Genomic DNA, 27,280 nt, shown 5'->3' with positions numbered 1-27,280 from the left:
AATAACAATAATCAGACATATAACTTGCAATACAGATGTCTGCATATGAATGGTTGAGAGTCTTTACAGTCAGTAGAGAGACCCTTTTCTATAATGCTTTTACACTGGCACAGGATTTAAAAGAACAGGCAGAAGAAAATAAGCAAATTTACTAAAGATAAATGTATCAATGGATATTAAACACAAAAATACTACACCTAGTGCTGGAAGTCCCTATCCTGTGCTACAGTCTAAGGAAGTATTCTGCATGCTCTCCCATTCTTATACCCTTATCTATACTGCTATTACTGAAAGCTTTCAGACACAAAGGGCAGATGGACTGTGGCTGGGACATGCCTTTGCTGTTATGCACAACACAGTTCATTTCCTAATTCCTAATTTAAAATCTAAAACTTGCTAAACTTGTCTCATCCTAAAAGTACCTGTTCTTTGGGGGACCACAGGCAGCTAACCAAGCTGCAGATGTCTGTGTTACAGTTGCCTAAAAGTGAACCCTCTACCTCATGTTTCAAACATGAAGAGAAAAAAGCCAGCTAAAATATGACTTAAAAATAATTGAATTGAGCTATAGTTTAACTTGTGGCAATAAAGAGCAAAACAGCTGCTAATGAAGAGTGAAGGTTACCTGAATAATCGGTGAATCCTACATTTTTGCATGCATAGAACAGGATGCTTATTGATTAGTATATTTTCTGTAGCAAAAATATATTCCTTGGCAAAAGTATTATACTTTATTGTAAGAAATATCTTTAGAACTCACCAAATTATGGTTTGCATCAGTAATATAATAACCATATATGAGATATCATGATTTTCTGAGAAGTTGAATTGCTAAATAAACAAGTCAATCAGGAGGGTTCCCTAATCCAACAACTGTTATGAGTCTCACACCATGCAAATAACTCTGCAACTCACCAGGGAGTCTTCTCTTTGTAGGATCCATGTTTCTTTCTTTCTGGAGAAAACTTTAAACTTTCTTGTCCTGAATAAGATTGTAAAGAATTCTCATTTGCTGTAGATTTGGCATTATGGATAATGTGGAAATAATTCGTTATTGTCATTAAGCTATTTTGCATCTCAGACTGAGGGAAAATCCTAAATTGCCTAGTAGGGCGGAAGGAATTTCTACCCTGGAGGACATTCTTGGAGTGGGAAGAGGGAGCATCAGTTTCTGCTAGAACAGAAACAGGTAAATGAATAAGGTTGAGTGGAACCAAACCAGGTCATGGAGGATGTTAGCCACAATTGCATAGCCAAGAGCTGCTCAGCCTGGGCCATTTCTGGCCTTGCACAGAACCAAAACAGCTGCTGTCTCTGAAAGAAGAGGGTCGGATAATTACTGATATTAAGCAGCGCACGGTTTAAAGGATTGCTAGATCAGATTGCTAGATCAACAGCTGGATAAACATGAGCCAGCAGTGTGCCCAGGTGGCCAAGAAGGCCAATGGCATCCTGGCCTCTATTAGGAATAGTGTAGCCAGCTGGCCTAGGGAAGTGATCGTCCCTCTGTACTCGGCACTGGTGAGGCTGCACCTTGAATACTGTGTCCAGTTCTGGGCCCCGCACTTCAAGAAAGATGTTGAGGTGTTGGAGCAAGTCCAGAGGAGGGTGACCAAGCTGGTGAAGGGTCTGGAGGGTCTGACCTACGAGGAACAGCTGAGGGAGCTGGGGTTGTTTAGCCTGGAGAAGAGGAGGCTCAGAGGTGACCTTATTGCAGTCTACAACTACCTGAAGGGAGGTTGTAGTGAAGTGGGAGTCGGCCTCTTCTCCCAGGCAACTAGCGATAGGACAAGAGGACACAGCCTCAAGCTTCGCCAGGGGAGGTTCGGGTTGGACATTAGAAAGCATTTCTTCTCAGAAAGGGTCATTAGCCATTGGAAGGGGCTGCCCAGGGAGGTGGTGGAGTCACCATCTCTGGATGTGTTTAAGAAAAGCCTGGACATGGCACTTAGTGCCATGGTCTAGTTGACATGGTGGTGTCAGGGCAATGGTTGGACTCGATGATCCCAGAGGTCTCTTCCAACCTGATTGATTCTGTGATTCTGTGATTTTATACATAGGCTCCAGAAGACCACCTACCTACATGATTTTAGGTAGGGTTTTCTGCAGTGGAGGGGGAGGAAATGTAGTGGCTGTGTTTTGAATGCTAAACAAGGAATAAATACTGTGTCACTGACATTGCTACATATGTTACCTGTGCATAAAATGTAGGGCAGTAAATGGGATTGGATGCTGATTACATCACACCATTCAGTGTTTTTAAAAATATGATAATATAATTGAATATTAATCCATGCAGAAAAGAAAAGGAAGAAGTCTTCTTGAAGTCACAGAGAAAGTACACCTTTCCTATAGACAACCACTGACACGTTTTTTTCTGTCACTTCTGTAGAGAAGTAAAGAGAATTCTAAATATTTGTCTAAAATCTTTATTTTGCTCCATAGCTTATGGGGAAGAAGGTTATTTGCATATAATTTTGCAAGTTTCATGATGTGGGGCTGTTTGAGATTCTCCTGGGAAGCTGACGAGGCAACTGAGAGATGCTGGGTCAGCAGCACACAGTCATTTGTGCACAGTTGGAAGGAGTGATTTCATAGGAAGTGGTAGTTGTTAGACTACCTGCAATGCTGATTATGTATTTGCTATACAGCCTGGAAAAGACAGGAATTCACTGGTGATAATTTCTCAAGGTTAGTAAATGCCAGACAGTACATTTGTTCCTCATCTTTAAGAGTTTTTTTCAAAGGCAAGAAGAGGAAGTGTGTTATAGTAGTTGAACTCCCATCTCATCACGTTCTTTAGGTATTCTAGATATATTTTTCCAGACATTTTCTCACACACAGCCCCTGAACCCTCATTTTAAAAGGCTCATGCTGTCACCTCGACGGGTAGAAGAAAGCATTTTTGACCAGTGACTTCTGTTGACCTGCATGCAAAACAACAAGTGTGGACCACAAAATATGTTCTAATAAAATGTACCATCTTTTCAAAAAGGCTTAGCACAAAGGACAGCTTGGATGCTTGGCTCCACTAGTGCAGTAAAATTGAGCCTGACATCTGTTTAATACAACTACATGGAGCTTAAAAGTGAAGGGCAAGCCTGAGGATTCAAGCTGATGGAAGCCTGCTGCCAATGCAGTGTGCATGCTCATGTAGTTTATTAATCTTGTCAGTTGTTATTACCTTTTTATCTGGATCCTGTTAACTTAGGATTTGTATGTAACTCATGGAAAAGATCCGCTTTTGTTTTCTTTGTTCAGATATGAGAAGTCTGTTGGCATGAGTCTTCAAAGGCATTAAGTCAGCAGCATCATGGAAATTTGGCTATGTTTTGAGCACTTGAGTAGCTATAAAAATTAGACTAGGTTATTTTAACAGGCTATTGTTCTACAATCTATCTCATCTTTCTTTCTATGTTTTTTTCTTTTTATAACTTTCAAGTCATTTAAAGATACTTTGCTTTTATTCTGAAGTTCAGTAAAAGCTGTTACTTAGTCTGTGGGACTTTGTCATTTCAACATTATATATCTACTAGATGTGTCAACAGTACATATAAACACAATCCAAACAGTTAAGACCTTTGCATATGGAAGAGTATCACTCTGCAACAGACAACTTCTCTTAGCTTTATTTTCTTATAACAAAATGAAAGAACTTAATACGTTTATGCAATAGAGAACAAAATAGGAGAAGACATTGATTTGACCCTCTATTTCTTTTATTGCATTGATTCAGTTGCACTTGATTTTGTATATCTTGTTGGATGATCTCTTTGTTATGGACCCTTGGCAAGTGTTCTACTGTCATCTAATCTTTACATTTCCTGCCGTGACCCTCCTGACAGGAATAGACAGTTACACTCACATATCCTAAAGCAAAGCTATGATCAGCACCCATTCATGCTTCCAGAAAGTTCTTCACTGCAGAATCTCACTACATTCATGCTGAGTATCTTTACAATCTTCTCTTTGTGAGCCCTCCACTCTCATCTTTCTATTATTTTAGGGACCAAAGTCATATCTTCATCTCTTACTATCAAAAATATTCTTAGCTTGTGTAATGTGTAAAATCATTTTATTACCACTTGCAATACTTGAAAATAATCACTGTTGTTTTGGGTTTTGTTGCTGCTATGCAATATTATGCACAAAGAAGCTTAGTAATGATTTACTGAATTACTTTTTATGTATTTTTAAACGAACATCTCTTATATTTTGTGCCAATAATCCATATAATTCATTATTACCAGTACTATCCTACATAATATGCTACCTTTAGTTTCTTTCAGTTTGTTTTCAAGGCTGTCCTAACAAGAATATGGCCTAAAGACGTTCTGGGGTTTGATTTGTCGAGGTTTTTAAAGTGAAAAATTAAGGTGTTTTCTTTTTTCACAGCCCACACAGGTACTTCATAAACATAGTGCTATTCCCTGCACTCCACCTCCAGCTCAGCAGCATTGAGTGTCTTCTCACTGGGAGCTCTTCTCAGGGTGACACTCAGGGCCGGCAAGTTAAGCTGACAGTCCCTCACCCACACTGTTAATAACTTGGATGAAAGCCTTCAAGATAGAAAATGAACTGGAAAAAACATGGATTTGTTGATCTTAAATATTTTTGGATTGTGACTGGCTGTTAATGTCATATCCAGGCCTATGATTCTCCATCCAAGACCACACTACCTACACTGGAACGCTTTCCAGACACACTCAAGGAACCACAGCTTGCCTCCACAAGATTACTGTCTGAAGTCTCATTCCTTGTCTTTGATTTAATACTGTAAAATGCATTTTTTAGCAATGGGAAGATATTTTAAGCTGTACACTTCATTTCAATCATTCTTCTTTGGAGTTGCAGTCTCTTAGTTTTAACCACTGTCAGTAATACATCACTACTTATATCACACATTATTTACCATGTGCTGTAAGTGAACACTCTTATTTAACTGTAGTCAGACCATATTGTCTTTCATAGTAACAAATTTTAAATCATCTAAATGACTTCCAGGGCAAAAAAGAATTAAACTATTATCACGTTACTTTGGTTAGATTTTTAAAGAAGACTGTAGGAGGTGCAAAATTTGAGGAACTTCTGAAAAATCTCACTAAGTACATATTTCTGTCTTTTGCAGCTTAACACCCTTGGAAATGTTCCCTTAAAGTCATAGCATTTTTGCAGCCCTCACAACAGAAAGCTGGTTCTTGGTTTCAGACTTGATTCTGCACCATTTCCATGCACACGTTCCTTTTACTTCAAGGTTTGTCTTGCATCATTGGCCCTCATGTACAAAAATACTTATTATTTCAAACACTAGAGGTTTCTCAGAAGAGGCTAGAAACTGTATTAAGAAAGTAGCTTTCCTTCATAAAAAAGCTGATTAGTGGTGTGCTGTATTTATTACTGCCTGCAATGTCATTCAAAGCACTGTAGCAGGGAAGTTAATGGAAAGAGACCTGGGGGTGCTGATGGACAGCTGGCTAAACATGAGCCAGCAGTGTGCCCAGGTGGCCAAGAAGGCCAATGGCATCCTGGCCTCTATTAGGAATAGTGTAGCCAGCTGGTCTAGGGAAATGATCGTCCCTCTGTACTCGGCACTGGTGAGGCCGCACCTTGAATACTGTGTCCAGTTCTGGGCCCCGCACTTCAAGAAAGATGTTGAGGTGTTGGAGCGAGTCCAGAGGAGGGCAACCAAGCTGGTGAAGGGTCTGGAGGGTCTGACCTACGAGGAACAGCTGAGGGAGCTGGGGTTGTTTAGCCTGGAGAAGAGGAGGCTCAGAGGTGACCTTATTGCAGTCTACACCTACCTGAAGGGAGGTTGTAGTGAAGTGGGAGTCGGCCTCTTCTCCCAGGCAACTAGCGATAGGACAAGAGGACACAGCCTCAAGCTTCGCCAGGGGAGGTTCAGGTTGGACATTAGAAAGCATTTCTTCTCAGAAAGGGTCATTAGCCATTGGAAGGGGCTGCCCAGGGAGGTGGTGGAGTCACCATCTCTGGATGTGTTTAAGAAAAGCCTGGACATGGCACTTAGTGCCATGGTCTAGTTGACATGGTGGTGTCAGGGCAATGGTTGGACTCGATGATCCCAGAGGTCTCTTCCAACCTGATTGATTCTGTGATTCTGTGATTTGGAAGTGTTGGCTGGAACACTGTCCTCAGCATCTTCCTGAGACATTTACTTATTGAGCATCAAGGTGTGTGATGTATAATCTTTTATTTATTTTGGATTCATTTCTATTCATAGACTTGCAAGGACCAACAGTAGCGAGAAATGGCTCCTCTATTTTGGTAGCCCACTGATGTCATGTAACCTAATTGATACTCAGTATAAACCCTGAGCTCTGCTTATCATGACGCACGTTTCCTGAGTTCCCATTTCATTGAAATTTTCATTATTTTCATAGCATTTATTAAAGACAGTCTGTTATATTTTTAAAACTTAATTTCCTTAGGTCTACAAAGAATTTATTTGTTGGTGTGGTGATGAAGATAAACCCGCTATTCTTCTGTAACAGTTTCTTTGAGAAATTTGTTTTGGATATTGTATTGCAAATTGTATTCTTATGCCTGAAAAATCTCTGATTAAGTTAGCAGGAGCTTTTGTGGACACTCGTGAGCTAGTTTCTATGCAGTCAGCCTCGGTAATGATAGTAGCATAATAGTGCCAGGCTACAGCCCAATTGTGAACTACTCAGCCTGTCTGGAAATCTGGGTGACGAATGGGACAGCTAGCCTGAGCTAACCTCTGTGCTTCTTTGGCTGCACTTTGTCAGAACTCGAGTTAGCTTGTTTAAAGTTGACGTTGGCAGGCTGACATATGCTATGGTCTCATTGTGTCTTCACACCTTTAAGTGCAGTAAAGGTCCATCTTCACTATGGCTTACTGCAGTGAACACAACGTTTCTCAAATGCTGGATTTGTTACAAAAAAAGAGGTTGATTTCCTTTCAGGAAATCTTAACCCTGTTAATGTCAAGAGCAAAACTCTTATTCATTTCCACAGGAATGAGATGTCACCCTGCAAATGTGGAACTCATTTTCCTGCATCTCTTAGCAAGTGTAATGCATCTAGGAAAACTTCACATCAGCCCTCTCTGTATCGCAATGGCAGTCAGGAAGGGATCTGCTTATGTTAAGCCTCTTTCCTTACTAAACCAATGCGACTGAAAACAAAAAAAACACCAAAACATTTCAATGGCCTTGTGCTTGATAATGAATGAACTTGGATGAATTTGCATGAGCCTAAAAGGTTGACCATTTTGTGTGACACTTTTAAGATGAGAGAGATGAAAGAAAAATAGCGTGTTTCTGTCTGACAAACTAAAAATCTTCTTGATTTGGGTATTTACAGTTAAATGTTCAAGAACTTGGTATGAGCTATGCTGTGTGTCTCCGTTACTGCAAACAGGGCAATTGTTTCAGTCAAAAGTGAACGCATCCAGTTGTTGATTAGTTACAATACCAGAACTGATGGCTTGTTTATCCAAATGTTACAAATTCTCTGGTTTTCAGTTTTGCTTTCACGGTAGCTGTTGCCTCTGCTATATAAATGTGGTTACCAAAATGTGGTAACTATAAAAATGAGGGAGAGAGCCTTTGGTGATACTGATGCAAAATATGCAAACAGCTTCAGCTAAACATAGCTTTACCATGGTTTTGTTATATAAACGTCAACTTGAAATTAAATGTTATGGAAACATTTCTTGTATCTTTATGGACTCTACCAGCTGCACAGTTACAGTTTTCTCAAGTACAGTTTGCATTTATGATGTTGTTTAAATCTATCACATACATTCAATATGCGCAGAAGAATTTTTTAAAAGCAAGCTCTTTGCATTTGTGTGGTAATTACCTACCATCCAGCTTCAGTCTTCTCATATTCAAGATAAGTTTGTGCTGACTCCAGCGAGACCAGAAGTCACTGAAGCTGGTAGCAGCATTTTGATTTTTCCAGAGACTAATGAGCTGAAAACTTCTTACACGTGTGTTACAGGACTCACATTGTATCATTATTTTACAAATCATGGGCAAATTTCACAGTATATTAGCCAGTTAGACTTTTTTTTTTCCTTGGATATTTTGCAATGCCATTGCAAAGATTGCATTTTAGCCCTTATTTTTCTCCATACGTCTGACTTGAGACTTACCTGGTAACTGGAATAATAAGAAAAATGGTAATTTAAAAATACAGTTGTTTTGTCTCAACCAACTCCTCTTATCAGGCAGATTGCAAATAGATTTTAAAACAGTAGTGTCCCTTTACATGACAACAATATGTTATTGTCTCTGTAGTGCAAAGTGTAAATATTAGGTACTATACATACAGTTGAAGAACTGGACTAGCTCAACCTCATAGTGTAAGCTGTCTTCAGTCAACAAATCTGGTCATGAACCTACAGAAGCAGGCAGACAGAGATTATTCCAGACACATCAACCCACTGTGAGTCATGAAAAAGAGACACCGGCATTCAGTAGCACTGCCAGCCAGCTTCGCCTAACATGGGCTGGGTTCAGTGGTCATTGGATTAGAATTTAGAAATTAGAACTCACTTCTGTCTGTATCTTCCCTAGTTCCTGAAAAACACTTATTCTGTACCCACAGAATTCTGTACCCTTTATAAAGTCAACATGCGAACAGAGCAGATGAAAAGGAATGGAGATTAAGTGCCTCTCAGAATGCCACACAGAGGTGACATTAGGGCAATTAAAGAACAATGGTATCTACCCGGCGGAAGAAGACCAAAATGGATGTGGGAACCCAGACAGAGCTCCCACGGAAGGAGGCAATGGTGTAGGTCGCAGGCTGCAGGGAATGCTACAGCGTCTCTGTGGTGTCAGGGGGCTGTGTGCGCTGTGAGCGGGTAGATGATCTGCTCGGCCGAGCGGCACAGCTGCAAAGCCAGGTTGAAAGGCTTCAAGCCAAAGTAGAAAGGCTTAGGAGCATTCGGGAGGCTGAAATGGAGATAGACTGGTGGATCCAGGCTCTGCCCTCCCTGCATCAAAAACGGGAGCACCTGCCGGAGAGCTCCCAGGATCGAGGGACCCCTGTACACTGCCCCTCTCAGGTGGAAAACAGTAACCTAGAGGAGAGGAGTGAGTGGAGGCAAGTCTATGGCCGTGGCAAAAGGCGAGTGCCCTCCTTGCCTACCTCGCCTCCACAGGTGCCTCTGAGAAATAGATATGAAGCCCTAGTGGAATACAGCCGGTCCAATGGGGATGTGGTGGAGAGGCAACCTATATTAGAGGTCCCACCACAGTCAGAAAAACCTGACAGGCATATAGCTACCTCCTCCACAAGGAAGAAGAGAAGAGTTTTAGTGGTTGGAGACTCCTTCCTAAAGGGATCTGAGGGCCCAATATGCAGAGCTGACCCCCATCACAGGGAGGTCTGCAGCCTGCCTGGAGCCCGAATCAGGGATATCACCAGGCAACTCCCCAACCTGGTGAAGGCCACAGACTACTACCCCCTGCTGATCTTCCAGACAGGTGGGGAAGAAGCTGCATCCCGTAGTCTGAGGGGGATGAAGAAAGACTACAAGGCCCTAGGACGGTTGGTGAAAGAGTCTGGGGCACAAGTTGTTTTCTCCTCCCTCCTTCCATTTTCAGGTGATGACGTGGGATGGAATAGTAGGATTCTCTCTATAAATGCCTGGCTACGAGACTGGTGCTACAGGCAGGGCTTTGGGTTCTTTGATAATGGCTGGTTTTATAAGACACCAGGCGTGACCGTAATACATGGGAAAGGTTTATGTCGTAAGGGCAAAAGGGTTCTGGGACAGGAATTAGCAGGGCTCATTCGGAGAGCTTTAAACTAGATTCGAAGGGGGATGGGGTAGTAGCCGGGCTTGCACCACTGGGGCAACGCTCTAGTGTTGAGGTAGACCAGGAGGCCTCCCATCCCCGTGGGGTGAAATCGGTGTGCTCAGCTCGCTCCCTGAAATGCCTGTACACCAATGCACGCAGCATGGGGAATAAACAGGAGGAGTTAGAAATCCGTGTTCGGTCGGGGGGCTATCATTTAGTGGCAATTACAGAGTCTTGGTGGGACACCTCGCATGACTGGAATGTGGTCATGGATGGCTATGTCCTGTTCAGGAAAGACAGGCCACTAAGGAGAGGTGGTGGAGTTGCTCTTTATGTGAGTGAGCAGCTAGAATGTATTGAGTTCTGTCCAGGGGCGGATCAGGAGCGAGTTGAGAGTTTGTGGGTGCGAATTAAGGGGCAGGCTGGCAGGGGTGATACTGTTGTGGGTGTCTATTACAGGCCACCGGATCAGGATGAGGAGGGTGATGAGGCCTTCTACAGGCAGCTGAGAGCAGTCTCGCAATTACAGGGCCTGGTTGTCATGGGGGATTTCAACTACCCTGATATTTGCTGGGAGGCCTACTCAGCCAGCCATCCTCAGTCCAGGAGGTTCCTCCAGTGCATTGATGATAACTTTCTGATGCAAATGGTGGATGAGCCAACTAGGAGAGGAGCGCTGCTGGATCTGATCCTCACTAACAAGGAGGGTCTGGTGAAGAGGTGAAGGTTGAGGGCAGCCTTGGTTGTAGTGACCATGAGATGGTAGAGTTCAGGATCTCATGTGGCAGGAACAGAATAGCTAGCAGAATCACAACCCTGGACTTCAGGAGGGCCAACTTTGGCCTTTTCAAGCAATTGCTAGGGGAAATCCCATGGGACAGGGTACTAGAAGGTAAGGGGGCCCAAGATAGTTGGTTAGCATTCAAGGACTGCTTCTTCCGAGCTCAAGATCAGAGCATCCCAGCAGGCAGGAAGTCAAGGAAGGGTAGCAGGAGACCTGCATGGTTAAACAGGGAACTGCTGGGCAAACTCAAGTGGAAGAAGAGGGTGTACAAATCATGGAAGGAGGGGCTGGCCACTTGGGAGGAATATAAGTCTGTTGTCAGAGGATGTAGGGAGGCAACTAGGAAAGCTAAGGCCTCCTTAGAATTAAACCTTGCAAGAGAGGTCAAGGACAACAGAAAGGGCTTCTTCAAATACATTGCAGGTAAAGCCAACACTAGAGGCAATGTAGGCCCACTGATGAATGAGGTGGGGGTCCTGGAGACAGAGGATAAAAAGAAGGCGGAGTTACTGAATGCCTTCTTTGCCTCTGTCTATACGGTTGGAGGCTGTCCTGAGGAGCCCCGGACCCCTGAGGCCCCAGAAGAAGTCAGGATAGAGGAGGAATCTGTCTTGGTAGATGAGGGCTGGGTCAGGGACCAATTAAGCAACCTGGACGTCCATAAATCCATGGGCCCTGATGGGATGCACCCGCGGGTGCTGAGGGAGCTGGTGGAAGTCATTGCTAGGCCACTCTCCATCATCTTTGCTAAGTCGTGGGCAACGGGAGAGGTGCCTGAGGACTGGAGGAAAGCGAATGTCACTCCAGTCTTCAAAAAGGGCAAGAAGGAGAACCCGGGTAACTATAGACCGGTCAGCCTCACCTCCATCCCCGGAAAGGTGATGGAACAACTTGTTCTTGGTGCTGTCTCTAGGCACATCAAGGATAGGGGGATTATTAGGGGCACTCAACATGGCTTCACCAACGGGAAGTCATGCTTAACCAACTTGATAGCCTTTTATGAGGACATAACCCGGTGGATAGATGATGGTAAAGCTGTGGATGTGGTCTATCTTGATTTCAGTAAAGCGTTTGACACGGTCTCCCACAGCATCCTCGCAGCTAAACCGAGGAAGTGTGGTCTGGATGATCGGGTAGTGAGGGTGGATTGTGAATTGGCTGAAGGAAAGAAGCCAGAGAGTGGTGGTCAATGGGACAGAGTCCAGTTGGAGGCCTGTATCTAGCAGAGTCCCTCAAGGGTCGGTACTGGGACCAGTGCTATTCAATATATTCATTAATGACTTGGATGAGGGAATAGAGTGCACTGTCAGCAAGTTCGCTGATGACACAAAAACTGGGAGGAGTGGCTGACACACCGGAAGGCTGCGCAGCCATTCAGAGGGACCTAGACAGGCTGGAGAGTTGGGGCGGGGAGAAATTTAATGAAATATAACAAGGGCAAGTGTAGAGTCCTGCATCTGGGCAAGAACAACCCCATGTACCAGTACAAGTTGGGGACAGACCTGTTGGAGAGCAGCGTAGGGGAAAGGGACCTGGGGGTCCTAGTGGACAGCAGGATGACCATGAGCCAGCAATGTGCCCTTGTGGCCAAGAAGGCCAATGGCATCCTGGGGTGTATTAGAAGGGGTGTGGTCAGCAGGTCAAGAGAGGTTCTCCTCCCCCTCTACTCTGCCCTGGTGAGGCCGCATCTGGAATATTGTGTCCAGTTCTGGGCCCCTCAGTTCAAGAAGGACAGGGAACTGCTAGAGAGAGTCCAGCGCAGAGCCACGAAGATGATTAAGGGAGTGGAACATCTCCCTTATGAGGAGAGGCTGAGGGAGCTGGGTCTCTTTAGCTTGGAGAAGAGGAGACTGAGGGGTGACCTCATTAATGTTTATAAATATGTAAAGGGCAAGTGTCATGAGGATGGAGCCAGGCTCTTCTCAGTGACATCCCTTGACAGGACAAGGGGCAATGGGTGCAAGCTGGAACACAAGAGGTTCCACATAAATATGAGGAAAAACTTCTTTACGGTGAGGGTGACCGAACACTGGAACAGGCTGCCCAGAGAGGTTGTGGAGTCTCCTTCTCTGGAGACATTCAAAACCCGCTTGGACGCGTTCCTGTGTGATATGGTCTATGTAATCCTGCTCCGGCAGGGGGATTGGACTAGATGATCTTTCGAGGTCCCTTCCAATCCCTAACATTCTGTGATTCTGTGATTCTGTGAACAGGTCATAAAATATGTGAAAAGAAAAAGGTTCAACTAGCAGAACTTGTTTTTTACAGACAGATATAACATTTTTGGCTCACCCTGCACCCACTCTTTCGCTTGTCAAGTTCCCTGAGCAATTAGGAGACAGGCAGACATGTATCTCTGCTGGAAGGAGAAAAACACCACTCTCACTACAAGGAGGTGCAGTCAGCTGGTGTATCTTGGCTAAGAACAATTCCTGGCTATATAAGCACTCTGTTTGTTTTCTATATATAGTTTAAGCCACTCCTAGCCTAGGAAGGACCAATTCTCAGTGCCTGGAAGTACGTACTCGCAACCATCTCTGATTAAACTATGCACATAAATCATAGAATGGTTTGGGTTGGAAGGGACCTTTAAAGACCATCTAGTCCAACCCCTCTGCTGTGGGCAGGGACATCTTCCACTAGATCAGGTTGCTCAAAGCCCCGTCCAACCTGGTCTTGAACATCTGAGTAAGTGCTTACAGGATCAGCATCTGTGAAAGGAAACTGATCTGCTAAAGTAAAATTCATATAAAGTTATCTCTGTGCCTGTAATATGTCTTAAAAATGCAAACTTGTTTCACACTATTTTTTGAGCAGGACGATTTTGGCAAAGAGCACAAGCCACTGTAAGATAAAATATTGGAAAGTAAAAGCACCTTCATGTGTTGTTTCAAACAGACAAGCAGCAGCTTTAATGTGTTTAAGAAGCTCAAAGGGCAAGCTTTTCCCCATATGGAAAATAAGTGATCACTGTGTGTATTTAACATTCTGCATAAGCATAATAGTTGTTCCAGAACCTTTGCAACTCAGCATTTAATAAAATAACTCATTATCAAAACAGAAGTATTTTTGTTGCCAAAGAAATGTGTAAGCATACCATTGGCACACAGAAGCCAGACGTGCGAGCAGCAGCCGACTTCCTCGCAAACACTGCAGGAGAGGCAGGTCCTGCTGTGGGCACACAAGATGCTGCCCTTCCACGCTGCTGCGTGCAGCCACCACTGGTGAGCTTAGCACTGGTACATTGTAGGAACTTCAGAACACCTTGTTTGATGCACAGAAGAAATTATGTAGCTCTCTTTCCAATTGCAGTGATTATGAGATAAAAGACCCTGAAAAATAGAGGAAAACTAGTCACATCATTGGGCTTTGACTGGAGAGACTCGGACAGAATAAAGCCTCATTTTGAAAAGTGTTACATCTTGCTTTAGGTCACTGCAAGAGCTGTTCTGTTCTCAAAGCCATGTGTGATACAAAACCACAAGTTATTTGTTGTACCCACCTCAGCAATGCCTAGTGCTTGACAAAGTGCGTATCTGCTCTTTTAAACATTAAGAAACTTAAAGCATACAAGGAAACAGGTGAACACCCCAGTCCCCCCCCAGATTTGAAACTTTGTGCTGCTTTCATGTTCATATCATATGGATGAGCATAGAACCCCATAGAGAGAGGAGATAAGTGTTGCTATAAATACATTAAACCCAGAAAATTCTCACAGTCATTTGAACGCTTCAAGATGGTATTCTTCTTCTTTTGCAATCTGACATGCTTCTGCCATCAGGTCCTGATCTGTTAGTACTGCTGCCTAACAACAAGAAAGGGCACTTCAGATTCCAGAAAGTGCAGAACTTATTTAGATTAAGGAAGACAAGACTAATGGTGTCGTATAAAACTGAACACCCTTGAGCTAAAGTGCAATGATTGATTTTCAGAAGTAAGTTTAATACTAACAATGCATTATGTTGGAAAAATATTCTGTGTTCCATTTATATCCTTGTTTACTACTGGAAGAAAGCTATAGGAAATTAACAGGATTTTCTTTGCACTGATGATATTTATGAGTCAGCTCATAATTCCCAGTACAAGCCATACTTCCACTGAAGTCAACTATAAGGTTTCAGTGAAGACTAAAACCCAGCTATTAGTGAAAGGAATAAATTAAATTAGAGAAAGAAGACCTAGATCTTGGTACATTGAAGAAATTTTCCAAAATGTTTATTCTTGATGCCATTATGACATTATTCTGCCAAGTTTAATGAGCCCTGGCATTTGTGGCTCCTTAGATTTCTGTGGTAGCTGTGAAGGGTGTTGGGGCTACAAGGTAGCCTGGACTTTTAAATACTGTTGTTATGTTTATCATTTTTTGAAATTCTGTCATGAATATATGGTTTTGTTCAGGACAGACTTACTCTTTCATCCTCCTTCTCCTAAACTGATAGTTTAAAAATATTATTCTGTATTTCAGTATATTAAAAATTGATAAATTGTTCCTGTCTTAATCAGCCTGCTGAATCAAGGCATCATAAAGTGTGCCCATTATCCAGTATTTGTAATTTTTAATCATTTTGTGCCATTCCTCCCACAGCCATTACAGGCTGATATAGTGGTGTGGTACAAGACACATCAATTACACTCAGGAACTCTAATGTTTCCACTGAAAATACCTTTTTCTATTTTTATTATCCAGTATTCTGGTAAAATGTGAGACTTAATAGTACTTAGTGACAGCAAATAAACTGGAATCCCCATGCAAAGCCAAGCATCCCATAGATTCTTCATCTGTATCATGAAAGTGAACATTGCTGCCATAATAATTGTGTTATTTTGCAGTCTGGAAAGCTATTTTTGGAGGATTTGTGGGTACTACTTTGTTCACATGTCTGGAAAAATAAAAAATTATAAAGGTAGCCAAGGGTTACTAAGAGGCCTTCTTGAGGGATGCGATGAAGAGGAGTTCCTTTTAGTCATGTACTGCAGCAGTATATTTGCATGACTATATTTGAGTGGTCCTTTCTCCTGAAGAGCTCTTTTAGTTCTCTGTGTTACTGGCCACACACTACTGAAAAACAAATTTAAAACCAAAGCAAAATCCAGTATCTAATATACTACTGAAGAAAAATAGGATAAATAAGGAGATTGATTTATGTTTCAGAGCTCTTCAATAGGATGGAATGTTTTAGGTGAAAATGCATGGTTGATCCTTGGTTGCTGCCCAAAGTATCAACCTACCATAGTCATGTTGGGCTAGTTGTCTTAATCCCAAATCTTGCTAGTAGTTCAGTCCCAAGTTTTTTATTCAAACATGTCAGGCAGGCACCTGAATTTGAATGATTACATTTTCAATAGACTTTGCCTCCGTCCTTACCTTCAATTGAAATGTAAAACAATACTGAAATATCTTCATTGATCATAAATTATAGCTCATATTTTAAATATGCTCATTTGATAGTGCTTGAACTTAAGTATAATAATGGTTTTTCTACACAATAACTTGACATCCAGAAGTACCTGTACATAGTAAAATCTGTACTAGCAAGTGCAGAGAAAAATTTCATCCAGATACATGCTAACTACTATACCATACCCAGGAATTGTCTAGGAAAGTGCTATTTTCCCAGGCCAAAAGGGTTTTAGTGGCAGTTCTCACCATTTAATGGTGTGGACCATCAGGAGCCATCAGGAGTAAAAGTGCCATTCATTCCCTGGCACGGTGTGATTTACTAGGGGTCTTGATGATTTACACTGAGTGGGATTAACTCCAGAGGCTAAGATAGACAGGTTTTTTTTCCCAACCTAGTATGTTTTCTACACCAAAGCCATGGCACTGTTGGCCACTGATGGACAATTAGATAATGAAGGTGAGTGATGTCTGGCCCATTACAATCACTCATGCCTTAGCTTCAGCGGAGCCAGAGCTGCACTCCCAGCACTGAGCAAAGAGGAGACTGTTACCTGTGGCATGAAAAATAACCAGCAGTCAATTCTACTACAATTCTTCTCTTCTTTTGATTTTGCTCTCTTAGTCCATAAAAACAAACATGTGGAAGTGGCAGTATTTCTGTCTTAAAAGCTGAAGACCTGAAAAGCTGATTTTGAAGTGGATTATGCTAGTGATTACCAGAACACATTTCTTTCTTACACATCTACACATTTCTTATATTAAGGATTATTTTTCTGATTAGCAAGAGATCTGAGTACAGTGTGTTAGAAAACACTTTTTCAGAAAAAGGTTATTTGACTATTTGCCTTTGCCCTAGATTGTGGACAAGGTTAGAATAAATAGACTGCAATGGAAAAATGGTTTTACAAAAGAGATTATGCAGTGGTTTTCATTTCTCCAGCTTCATACTGTAATTCTTTTTAATTTTCTGCATTGCATTATAATAAAGTTTTTAGCTTGATTTTGTATATGTTCTAAAAAACCATCTAAATGCTGCAGCCAATGCTCGGTGATAAATACAACATAGTTTCTATTCATATCTTAAATTAAATTTCTTGGGAAATATCTGTGGTGAAGCAAAGTTTGCTAGGTGAGCTACCAGACTTGTCACTAGGAGTCAGGTCTATTTGATGCAAAAGAAAAAAAAACACCAACAGAGTTGTCCAAATACAGATTTTGTTTACTAAATTAAGCATTTACATTTGAAAATATTGTTCTACAAAAATTCCTACTCTTTGCATGCGATAAAAGGAGTGTTTCGTCATTTTCTACAGATTTGAGGCACCTGTAAGTGCAAAGATCCTGGGATGCAAATCAGTATCATGCTTCCCAGTCTTTAAAATAGTTAAAATCTTGAAGAACACATGCTTTATTTTTATTTTTGTGTCAAAAATGTCTCCTGCCAAAGCCAATGAAAACCTTTCAGAAAATATCTAGGTCATGAGTATCTCTGAGCATTAAACCCATCAGAATAAGTATTTCTTGTTTTGTTTTGTTTTCCTTTAAGTTGATATGCTTGCTCACGGAAGAATGATGCCTAATTTATAGATCCCTAGAGAAATTTACCTTGATATTTTATTTTTTGTTGAGGATGGAATGGATTATCAAATATGTATTTAATGACACTTTGATTGGTGTCCCATAGGTATCTGAGCTATTTCATTTGCTTGGTTTTCATTACATCTCCTGTTATAGACTTTTCATTTCTTTGCCAATATAAGCCAAATACAATCACTTAGCAGACACTGGTAAAATATGACTCCTTAAAAATATGACAGGAAAGGTCAGTTTAGCTTGACAACAACTTTTTTGACACTGCAAACTTAAACTCTTTCATATTTGATGAACTGTTCTAATTTTTAGAATGAATAAACATCCTGTAGGGGAATGAAAAATAAAATATTGTTTAAATAAAACATTCACCAGAGCCAGACAAAACTCACCTTTCTAAACCAGTTGCTGCAAAAGCAAGTTCAGTTCTTAAAAAAAAAATCAGACATGAAATTCAGTTCAAATGTGTATATTTCTTAAAAATGTAACAATTTATGCAAAGAAAGAATATATAAAAAGATGTTATTGCTGTTTATATTTTTGTCTCAAAAACTCTCTTTGAACTTTCCTATCCAATTTATTTTCAAACTTTAAGACAATGAGGTCTTTATACTCCACCTCTCCACAGACAGGGCTGTTGTGTTGTTTCAGGGTAGGAGGCAGCGTGGTATCAAGCTCTTAACATGTTACACTCTTCCACTTGAAGAAAAGGTTGAAGTGCAAGTCATTTTAAAGAAAGCCTACAGGAGAAATTTATGAGCTTTTTCTATGGGAGAGCGCTTGTTCTCCATGCGGCTTTTGTCAAACATTTTTAACAAATTGTAATAACCTTTGTCATATCTCATTTTCTTGCATAAACAAGTCACATTGAAACTATAAATGATGGAAAATTTAATCCACATGGCTTGCACTATCACAACTGTTAAACTGTATTCTTTTCCACCATGTCAGCAGTGCATTATCTGTTTTATAGAAACGTTGAAAAGATTGCTTTTTAAGGGAGACACCACAGGACCTTCGTAAATGTCCTCCTCACGCCTGCACTAGCTGACATTTTCACTTTCAGTTCTTCCTGAATCTGGGAAAATGCTCCAGTGTTTGTCTTTCCATGTCCTATCCGAGAGGATATTTCCACCCACCTCCAAGAACTGTTTGCTCAGAGACACCAGGAAGTGCACGGAGGCTGACGGAAGCTGTCAGGTTTCTGCTGCCTTCCTCTCTTGAGCATGCATGTCTGCTCTGGGATGCAACGTGGTACACCAACTCCCAGTCCAGCGATATGCATACTTTCTCCTCTGTGGGAACTTAGTGCCTTGCAAATTGTGCGTATATATAACAGTAACTTCTAGTCCAGGAGATGTTTTTTTTTCTCTGTCTGCATCAGCTCCATGGCACACTGAAGCCATGAAGTCTCTCTTTCTCACACACCAAGAGGGATGAGAGTGCCAACAGCATCTAGCTGAGGCAGGGACCTCGTGTAGGGCAACCCACTTATCAAGTACCTGTCTCTGTGCTTTTTGTGAGACCAAAACTAATAGCCCAAATGAAAGTATAGCAGTGCCATGAATGACTGTCTCTTTCCTTCCTTTCTTTATAGGATTTTTACTGGGTATTGTATCCACTTATCTAAATCTGTAATGGATATATTGGTGTTACACATCCAGTATAATCTTCAGCACATTTACCAATCTAATGCCTCACACAGATTTTATGCATTCAAGAATTAAAAAATCATTTAAAGGTGGTACTTGGGTACTCAGCTCAGCAAAATCCTGATCACTGTTGAGAAAACATGGGCACTGCTCCTGGCTGTGGGAAGGAATTACTTATGAAGGGGCTCTAATAGCTTCTTTGCAGACTCAGACCTCGTGAATGCAAACAACTTCCTGTAAGTTTGTAAGCAACTGCATTAGTTCTGACTCTGTACCAGTGGGAAAAGTAAGAGCTACTTTTTGGTGGTAGTTAAGGTTAGCAAAAGCTTTCAAACATTTTCTACCTTCCATACAAAATCCAGGATAATGGTACTGCCAATGGTTTGCAAACAGTTTTGGTCATAATCCTGAATGTCCTTGCACTTATGTGATTAAATCAGATCTCAAATAATACTGGAACATAACTCTGGTGGTCTAATCGCTTAATTATGTCACTTTAACAGTGATACATTTTTATTATTTACAGAAGAGGTCATAAAACTGTTTGCAGATGTTTAACTTTTGACTATTTTAATTCTAGCAGTAAACAATGTAGCAAAATAGCTTTTAAAGGTCTTCTCTGAGTGTATTTTTTATGCTTACGATATACCCTGAGTAATGTTTTAACAATTGCTTTAAGCTGAACATCCTCTCCCCTATGAACAGCTCTTAAATCACAAACTATAGTAAATTCTGTTGAAAATTAAATAAATGGAGAATTGGTAGTTTCTAATTAACCAGTAAGACAAGTTTATGAGAGGCGGATTGAATAAATATCAAAGCTTCTGAGTTATATTATCTTTCATAAATTGGCTTTTCTCCAATTAGTGTATGCTTTTAGAAGCAGGGGAATAAGATGAAAGGATTGGCATCAAAACTGATTACTGCTGAAACAAAATGGAAGTTGCTGCTTTTGATAAAATACAAGACTATGGCAGTGCTTGAATAATTTTATGGGAAGTTACTGCCTAAGGCACATGTTTTACTGTCTGATACTGAATGCATAAGGAAAGACCATCTGTTTTTTTCAGCCTGAACAAATATATGATCCAGATTGAACCAATAGAGGCCAAATAATTGATCTGTGTTTTGCTTTGTACTTCTCTCTACCTACAGCAGCATCCTCTTATATAGCATGTATCACAGCACACAGTTCAAATGCTGGCATTCAAAAATAATTTTTCCTCTATTGAGAGTTATAAAATGACTATCCAGGGCTTAATGCAATCCTCTGCACTTCATCTGTCGCTGGAGAAATAGTTCATGATAGGAAAGAACAACTTCTGATACACTTTGACCACTGCAGCGTTTGAACCTTAGGGATTTATTTTTGCTGGGAAGATCCTTGTTTAATGTCCAGCCAGGTGAAAGGCGTTGCTGTATCCCCCATGATTTCATTTCTTGCTGGGGAAAAAGAGAGGTGCTTTCATTGCATGGCCTGAGTAAACAGATTAAATTAAAAAAAGTAAAAAGTGAATCCTGACTATTGGTTTACTTTGAAGAAAAGCACGTCAGTGGTAAATAAACTACAGAAAATATTCCAGAACACTTAATCCTTTCACTTTTGTTGCTAGTGTTATGTTTTACAGCACCTAAAAGTATGCTTTTAGTTCTGCAAGGCTAGTAGGACTGGGTTTCTCCCCTCCCCCAAAGTGCTTACAGTCTAATTTTAGACATAATATGCTGAATGGCAGTAAAAGAAGTGTTCAGTGTTGGAGGAAGGAATGAGGGATAGAGGGGCAAGGTTTGAATGTGTGGGTGGATAAATGCAAATATTTTTCTTTTGTTCTTTAATAATAATAATTAATAACAATGCTCCAGTCCTTGTAGAGTTTCTGGAAAAACTGAGAACAAAAGGTTATAGAGGTTTGGAAAAATATCTTTCCAAGACTATTCTTATGCATGGCTGTGAGGATTGTTCCTGCTTTTCGTTGATAATCTGCAGAACTATGTCTACCAGGTGCTAATCTAAACTGCACCTGGCTTTCCTGAATATTTACCTTTATTTTGATTAATATCGTGCTTAACTGTACTGGTTCCCTCTCCTGACTCACTTTTCCCATCTATCATGAATCAACACTTTGCCCAGAGTGATCTTCTAAATCACAGTTCTGAGGAACTGTGGCAAAGCAAGTGGTGGGTGAGTGGAGGATGGTTTTGTGACTGCAGGACTGGGCTGGGACTTAAAAGGTTCATGTATAAAGACTTTCTGTGTAGCCTTAGGCAAGTCCCTTACCTTTTCTGTGCCATGGTCTCCAGCCGTGATATGGGAACAACAAGCTTTCTTTTTTTCCTGCTGTTTCTGTTTTCTATAATTGTGCTATAAGAGATCTCTTCCAAGTGAAAACTTGTGTGTTTGGACAAGACCCAGTACAACTGAGCCTCCAATTTAGTTGGTATTACTGGAATACAACTAAACAAGAGCAATTTTTAATACCAAAACAAAAAGGAAGCAAGAAAATATAATTTTAACTGATTCAGGACTAAAGCAATTCAGCAAAAGGAAATGACATCCTTTTACTGTAAATTCTTAGTCACTTCTTAATTTTATTTTGCCTTCTGTGCAAGCCTTAACGAGGAGAAACCACATTTATGCCTATGCCAGTAGGATGTAATTATAGGGGGGTTGTATTTGAAGGCTGTAGCAGCTGAAACTACCAGTAATGTTCTGTGAGATTTTCCTTTTTAAAAAAAGTGGGGGGAAAAGGAGCAAAATTGCTCACAAGGTGGGATTTTGTCACTTGAATGAGTGTTTTATGAAACCTTTAAGCACATATATGCTCATCTTTATCTTTCTTTGATCTGGAAGATAGACTTGCCAATGCCAGAGACACCCTTTACCCTCCTGGAAACTGTTTTATTTACAGTTCTTGGTAGAGCTTATATGCAAGTTCCTACCAGATTTGATTTTCAGAGTAGGACTTCACCCTGGCAGTTAAGTGATATGCTACAAAATGTGCCTTCAATGTCTTATCGCATTGCACATCAGATTTTCTAATAGAAATTCTGAAGAAATGGACTTACATTTTTGCCTAATGTACTGGGTATATTACATCACTACTATATTACGGCACTTATGTTATAAGGGAGAGAGCAATTTTAGCTTCTGAAGCACAAATGGGGGCAGATGCAATAATATATTAAAGTTTGTATCCAGTAGTTAGAATCATAGAAGAATTCAGATTCAGAATAGAATTCAGATCATCTAGTCCAACCTCCTGCTCAAAGAGGAGCTCACTTCAAAGTCAGACCAGGGCCATTTCCAGACAAGTTCTGAAAACCTCTAGGGACAAAGATTTTTCAGCCTGGCTGGGCAACTTGTTCCTGTGCTGAACCACCTTCACTGTGACTTTTTTTCCTTAAAGCTAATCATAATTTTCTTTCCTGCAAATTGTGTCCTTTCTACCTTCTTTATAACCAGAATTAGATAGCTGAGGACAGCAATCAGAGGTCTCAGCCTCCCTTTGTCCAGGCTGGACAAACACAGCTCTGCTCAGCCCCTGCTATATGTCATAAGCTGCAGCCCCTGACCACCTTGGTGACCCTCCACTGGGCTCATTTCAGTCTGCCCATCTGTCTCTCATGCTGGGAAGTCCCAAACTGGGCACAGCACTCCAGATGTGGTCTTTCAGATGCCAGACAGTGGGAACTAATCACTTCCCTCAACCTGCTGGATACGTTCTTGCTAGTATAACTCAGCTTGTGGTTGGCTTTCATTGCCACAAGAGCATACTGCTGAGGGATGTTCAACTTGGCCACCAGAAACACCCCCACACACCCCCTCCAGTACTTCTCTTAAAGGCTGCTTTCTATGTCTTCAGAATTATTGTGTTGGTTAATGGAAACATCATATTGAAGAGCATATGCACCCTCTACCTAGATCAGTAATTTCTATGCTTTTTCCCTTCGTCTCTGGAAGAGATCTGAGTCCCTTTTGTATCAGGAAGGAGCCATTTGTACTTTCTTGCAGATATATATCTGCATTAATTACAATACCTATTCATGTAGGGTTAGAGCATCTGCTGACAAGAGTCCCAGCAATTCAGGCAAAAGCCAAAGGCCTGCCCTTTGTTGGTTGACTCATTGCCCAGAATCACTGGCAAGTGTTTTAAGAAGGAAATCAGGAAAACATTGATAGAATCAATTATTACTACTTGCAAAATCCAGTGCAAGAATTTAAAATATAGAACATGCACTGCCTTGCACTCAGTGTGCTGCCTGGCTGCTGCTTAGTCAGTTCGTGGTATTGTGGGCGAAATGAACTTCTCTTCTGATCCGATTCATAGGTGGTTTCACCAGCACAGGGGTATTGCTATTGGTGAAGCAGTACAATAGGAAAGCATATTCCTTATCATCCATAGTGTAGGCCTCAGAGCAGACTAGCTCTGCAGGCTCATGTCTGCAATCACCACATGTGCTGTATCATGTAAAGATCAGACATGGGATATGCAAGAATTTCTACAGTGATATCAGGTGTTTGCATCTTCCTTGCAAATAGATTTAGAGCATGTTAGTGCTTTGCTTTGCCTGCATGTATTCATCAGTACCATAAAACATGCAAGCTCATGCAAGCTCAAAACTGCAGTCATGTTCTCCCATTTGTAATTGCACGACTTGTGTGAGACTTTCTCAATTCGCTCCTTTAACTTCTTCAATGGATTGTATGGTATTGTTTGTTCCCAGACCGGAGCCTGTTCATTTAGGGCAGTGATGCCATAACTCAGCTACCTCTCAGCTTCTGGTAGTTTGTACATGAAGTTTGTTGCTCAGAAGGAAGTTCTTTTTCAGATGGGCAGTTAGGTGCAATATGTATCTTAGCTCTTTGATAAGCTTATACAGCAGATATTTGTGGCCAGTTGTGGAAGAAATGATTTTTCAGACTGGGGAGAGAACTCTCCCATTGGTGATCTTTCTTTAAAGTCACTAAGAGTATCTGTCTGGACTGCATAAAGGTACAGGATTGTGATACCAAAAGTAGTGTCTGTGTATAATGGGATTTCTTTAAGAAAATCTTGCTTCTTGTGTTTGTTTCCATTAATTCTACCAGTGATGCTCAGAAGCATGTGGATTTAGTAATAGGCTGTTCTAATGTCTTTAATGAGCTAAGTTAAGTAGTAGTTGAATTCCCTTCTATTAATGAAGACTGTTCATTGATAGTCTTCTATTAATGTTGGTGAAGTAGGATCAATACAGATACTGGGCCAGGGTTCTGAAAAATATTAACAATTATTAATATTCTTTCTTTTTCAGTTTTCTCCTTGTGTTTGGTTGCTTGATTTTGTCCGTGTTTTCTACTATTCCTGAACACACAAAACTTGCCTCTGGTTGTCTCTTCATTTTGGTAAGTGAAACTTCTAAATACAAGACAGTTTTACAGGTACTTTTGTATACACTCAAATCCTCTCCCTCACCATGGAGAAAAAACTATAATTCCTGATTGCTTTAAGAAACCAGACTTTTTCATTAGAATGATGAAAAAAAATTATAAAATAGAGGATTCCACCATCTTTTTGTTTAAAAACAGGTCAGATGGTTGTATGAAAGTGTTATTAAAGTACTGTATTACATCCCCTTCTTTGCTTGAGAATTGCTGTGGTTTATAACATCGTTTTTCTACTGCAGTTTGGCAGTGACTGAGCATGAAAGACCTTTGATACTGCTGCTGCCATTTATAAAGTCAGCATGTAGTAAGAGGCACTTATACTTAAAATAGGAAATAATTTTGGTATCTTAGATATCAATTTGTGCTAGCTATTGGTAGATACTGACATTTTAGTGGCAGTTGCTGCAGTAGGATGTGGTAGTTTCATTATTTCTTCATAATACATGCTTTTGTATTATGTTTATGTCTCCTTTTTCCCTTCCGAGGTAGATATAAATGGCTTTGATCCCTAAAAGTGGTTAACATTTTTCATGCATTGTATGGATGCCACTTTATTCATCTGCTTCTTGATGTGCCGTTTAGTTCTGCAATTGATGGCCTGAGGATAGGCGGTAGTGATCATTAAAATGTCACTATATACCCAGAGTTACCATGGTTATTTCGGTTCCATACAGCAGAGTGGGGCTCGTTAGGTAGCGCCTGGGGTGAACTAACTGTTGACAAATGCCAACATTTTAATTGTCATCACTGTATATATCCGAAAGCCCTGGTCTTCGGAGCAGCTCTCTTAATTAATTATGGTGTGAGCAGGACAATCAGCACAATTATGGTGTATGCTATGTCTCTACTGCACAATGTGCCACTGCATCAAGATACCTGAACTAAATGTCCAGAGCTGGCTAGGTGCAGATGTGTGGTGTTCTGCTCCATCTGATTCCCTAATTAGGGAAAGCTGTGCTAAATGTGGTATTTTGCTTCCTACCCATATTAGCACCTTTTCTTTTTCTGGAGAAAAGATCAGGTGGCATTAAACCAGCTAAAAGTGATCAGATTTAATCCTACAGTCATACCTAGTCCCATTATTTACATATCTGAACAGCACTTTGCAAATGGAAGTTTGAATGTTCTGCAACTAGTTAAGTTATTGCAATTACTACACTAATTGCTAAGATTATCTGGTATGGAAAACAGGAAAATTTGGTTAGTCTGAAAATACCCTATTTCTAATAGCAGGTGCTTTTGTGACAAGTAATCTGTTTCCCTGTATACTTATGCAAATTGGTTGTAGAAATGCCATTTGTTCTGACATAAAACACGCATTTCCCATGAGCCACATATTTGTTGATTGCGTTGGTACACTTACCACCGCTGATTCCTCAGTTGGCTGATAAACACATTCCCTGTGCTTTGCCATGGCTCTCCCAGGAGCCTGAATGTGGAGAAGCCCTGCGAAGTCCTGGGCTTTGTGCCAGCGCCAGGCGGAGGTGCAGTGAGCTCCGCTAGCCGAGACACCGTTCCCTGTGGAGGTGTCCATCAGTGGAACTGCGCTGCTCGGGGTCTGCGGCAGGAAACTGTGGTGCTTTCTGCTGCTACGGCTTCAAAGATGGACTTTGTCCATCTTAACAGTTCTGACTGTACATCCCGTGGCATCCTCTGAACACAGAAATGGCCTTAAGGAGGAAGAGGGTGGATGGTTAATCCTTGAAGCATCAATACTAGCCTGGTGCAACATTTCTATGCCATAGCCTAGTGTGTTCAGCAAACCTTTGGCAGGAATAAATCTAGTGATGATGAATTTTACGGCTCCTGCGGTGGGTCTCTAATGGAGAAAAATATAAACACAGCAAAGTATGAAGTTCCAGAAGCAGGCTAAAGCTGACTGGTTTATTCCAGTTTGCTGATGCATGATTTGCTGCTTCTCTGCATACCGAATCATTAGCTGATATTAGCATTGTTATCAAAGCAGGCTTTTGCAACCACAAACCAGGAGAAAAATACATTTCTGCATTAGCTCAGGAGCAGTTGTTTTGGCTGTGCCAACACATAACTGCAGTCACTAGAGTTTTCGCAACCTTTTCCTTGCAGTGATTCACACAACTCTTATAAATGTGTCACTTAGTAGAGACAGTTGTATTAACTATCAGAATTTGGTTTAATACAGTTTTGCTTCATGCTTGAGATGGAAGATAGATGTTTATTTTCTAGTGAAGTACCACACAAATACAGCAATCCGTAGAGCTGCCTGCTGGGTTTCTGTGAACTATTTGCTTCCCAGATTTATTCCAGAGGGTCCCCCCTAGAGCCATGTTAATTGGCTAAAAAGCTAATGTAATGTTCCTTCAACTTAATACCTGAGCTACTGCCTGCACTGGCACTTGTGGCTTTTGACATATTGCAGCTATTCACAATTACACAGGGAGGTTAAAGAGGCAAGTGTAGATGAGGTGAGCAAACCTTTCCTTCTCAGAAAGGCCAGAGGAGCAGAGAAGATTATTGTTCTGCAATCAGTCAATTCCATTTATCTCCCTCAGCCTCGCCTCACAAGGGAGCAGAAAACATATCTCCTAATCACTGCATCCTAAATACTCTCTCAGAAGCCTACAACAGTGTGCGATAGCTCAAAGTAAATCGTCA

General features: G+C 41.0%; 1 protein-coding gene across 12 annotated transcripts in view; it reads left to right on the top strand.

Annotated features, from left to right (window-relative positions):
• Nucleotides 1–27,280, top strand: part of KCNQ5 (potassium voltage-gated channel subfamily Q member 5) — a 318,037-nt gene that overhangs the window by 200,740 nt on the left and 90,017 nt on the right. For all 12 annotated transcript variants that reach the window (XM_068414989.1, XM_068414970.1, XM_068414998.1 and 9 more), the window contains one exon: nucleotides 24,514–24,604. In XM_068414989.1, coding sequence (XP_068271090.1) covers nucleotides 24,514–24,604 — 91 coding nt within the window. The remainder of the gene's footprint in view (nucleotides 1–24,513; nucleotides 24,605–27,280) is intronic.

This window comes from Nyctibius grandis, chromosome 1, assembly GCF_013368605.1.
Source record: "Nyctibius grandis isolate bNycGra1 chromosome 1, bNycGra1.pri, whole genome shotgun sequence".
Taxonomy (NCBI): Eukaryota; Metazoa; Chordata; class Aves; order Nyctibiiformes; family Nyctibiidae; genus Nyctibius; species Nyctibius grandis.
Note: the sequence above shows the minus strand (reverse complement) of the source record. Positions and strands in the feature narration are given on the sequence as shown.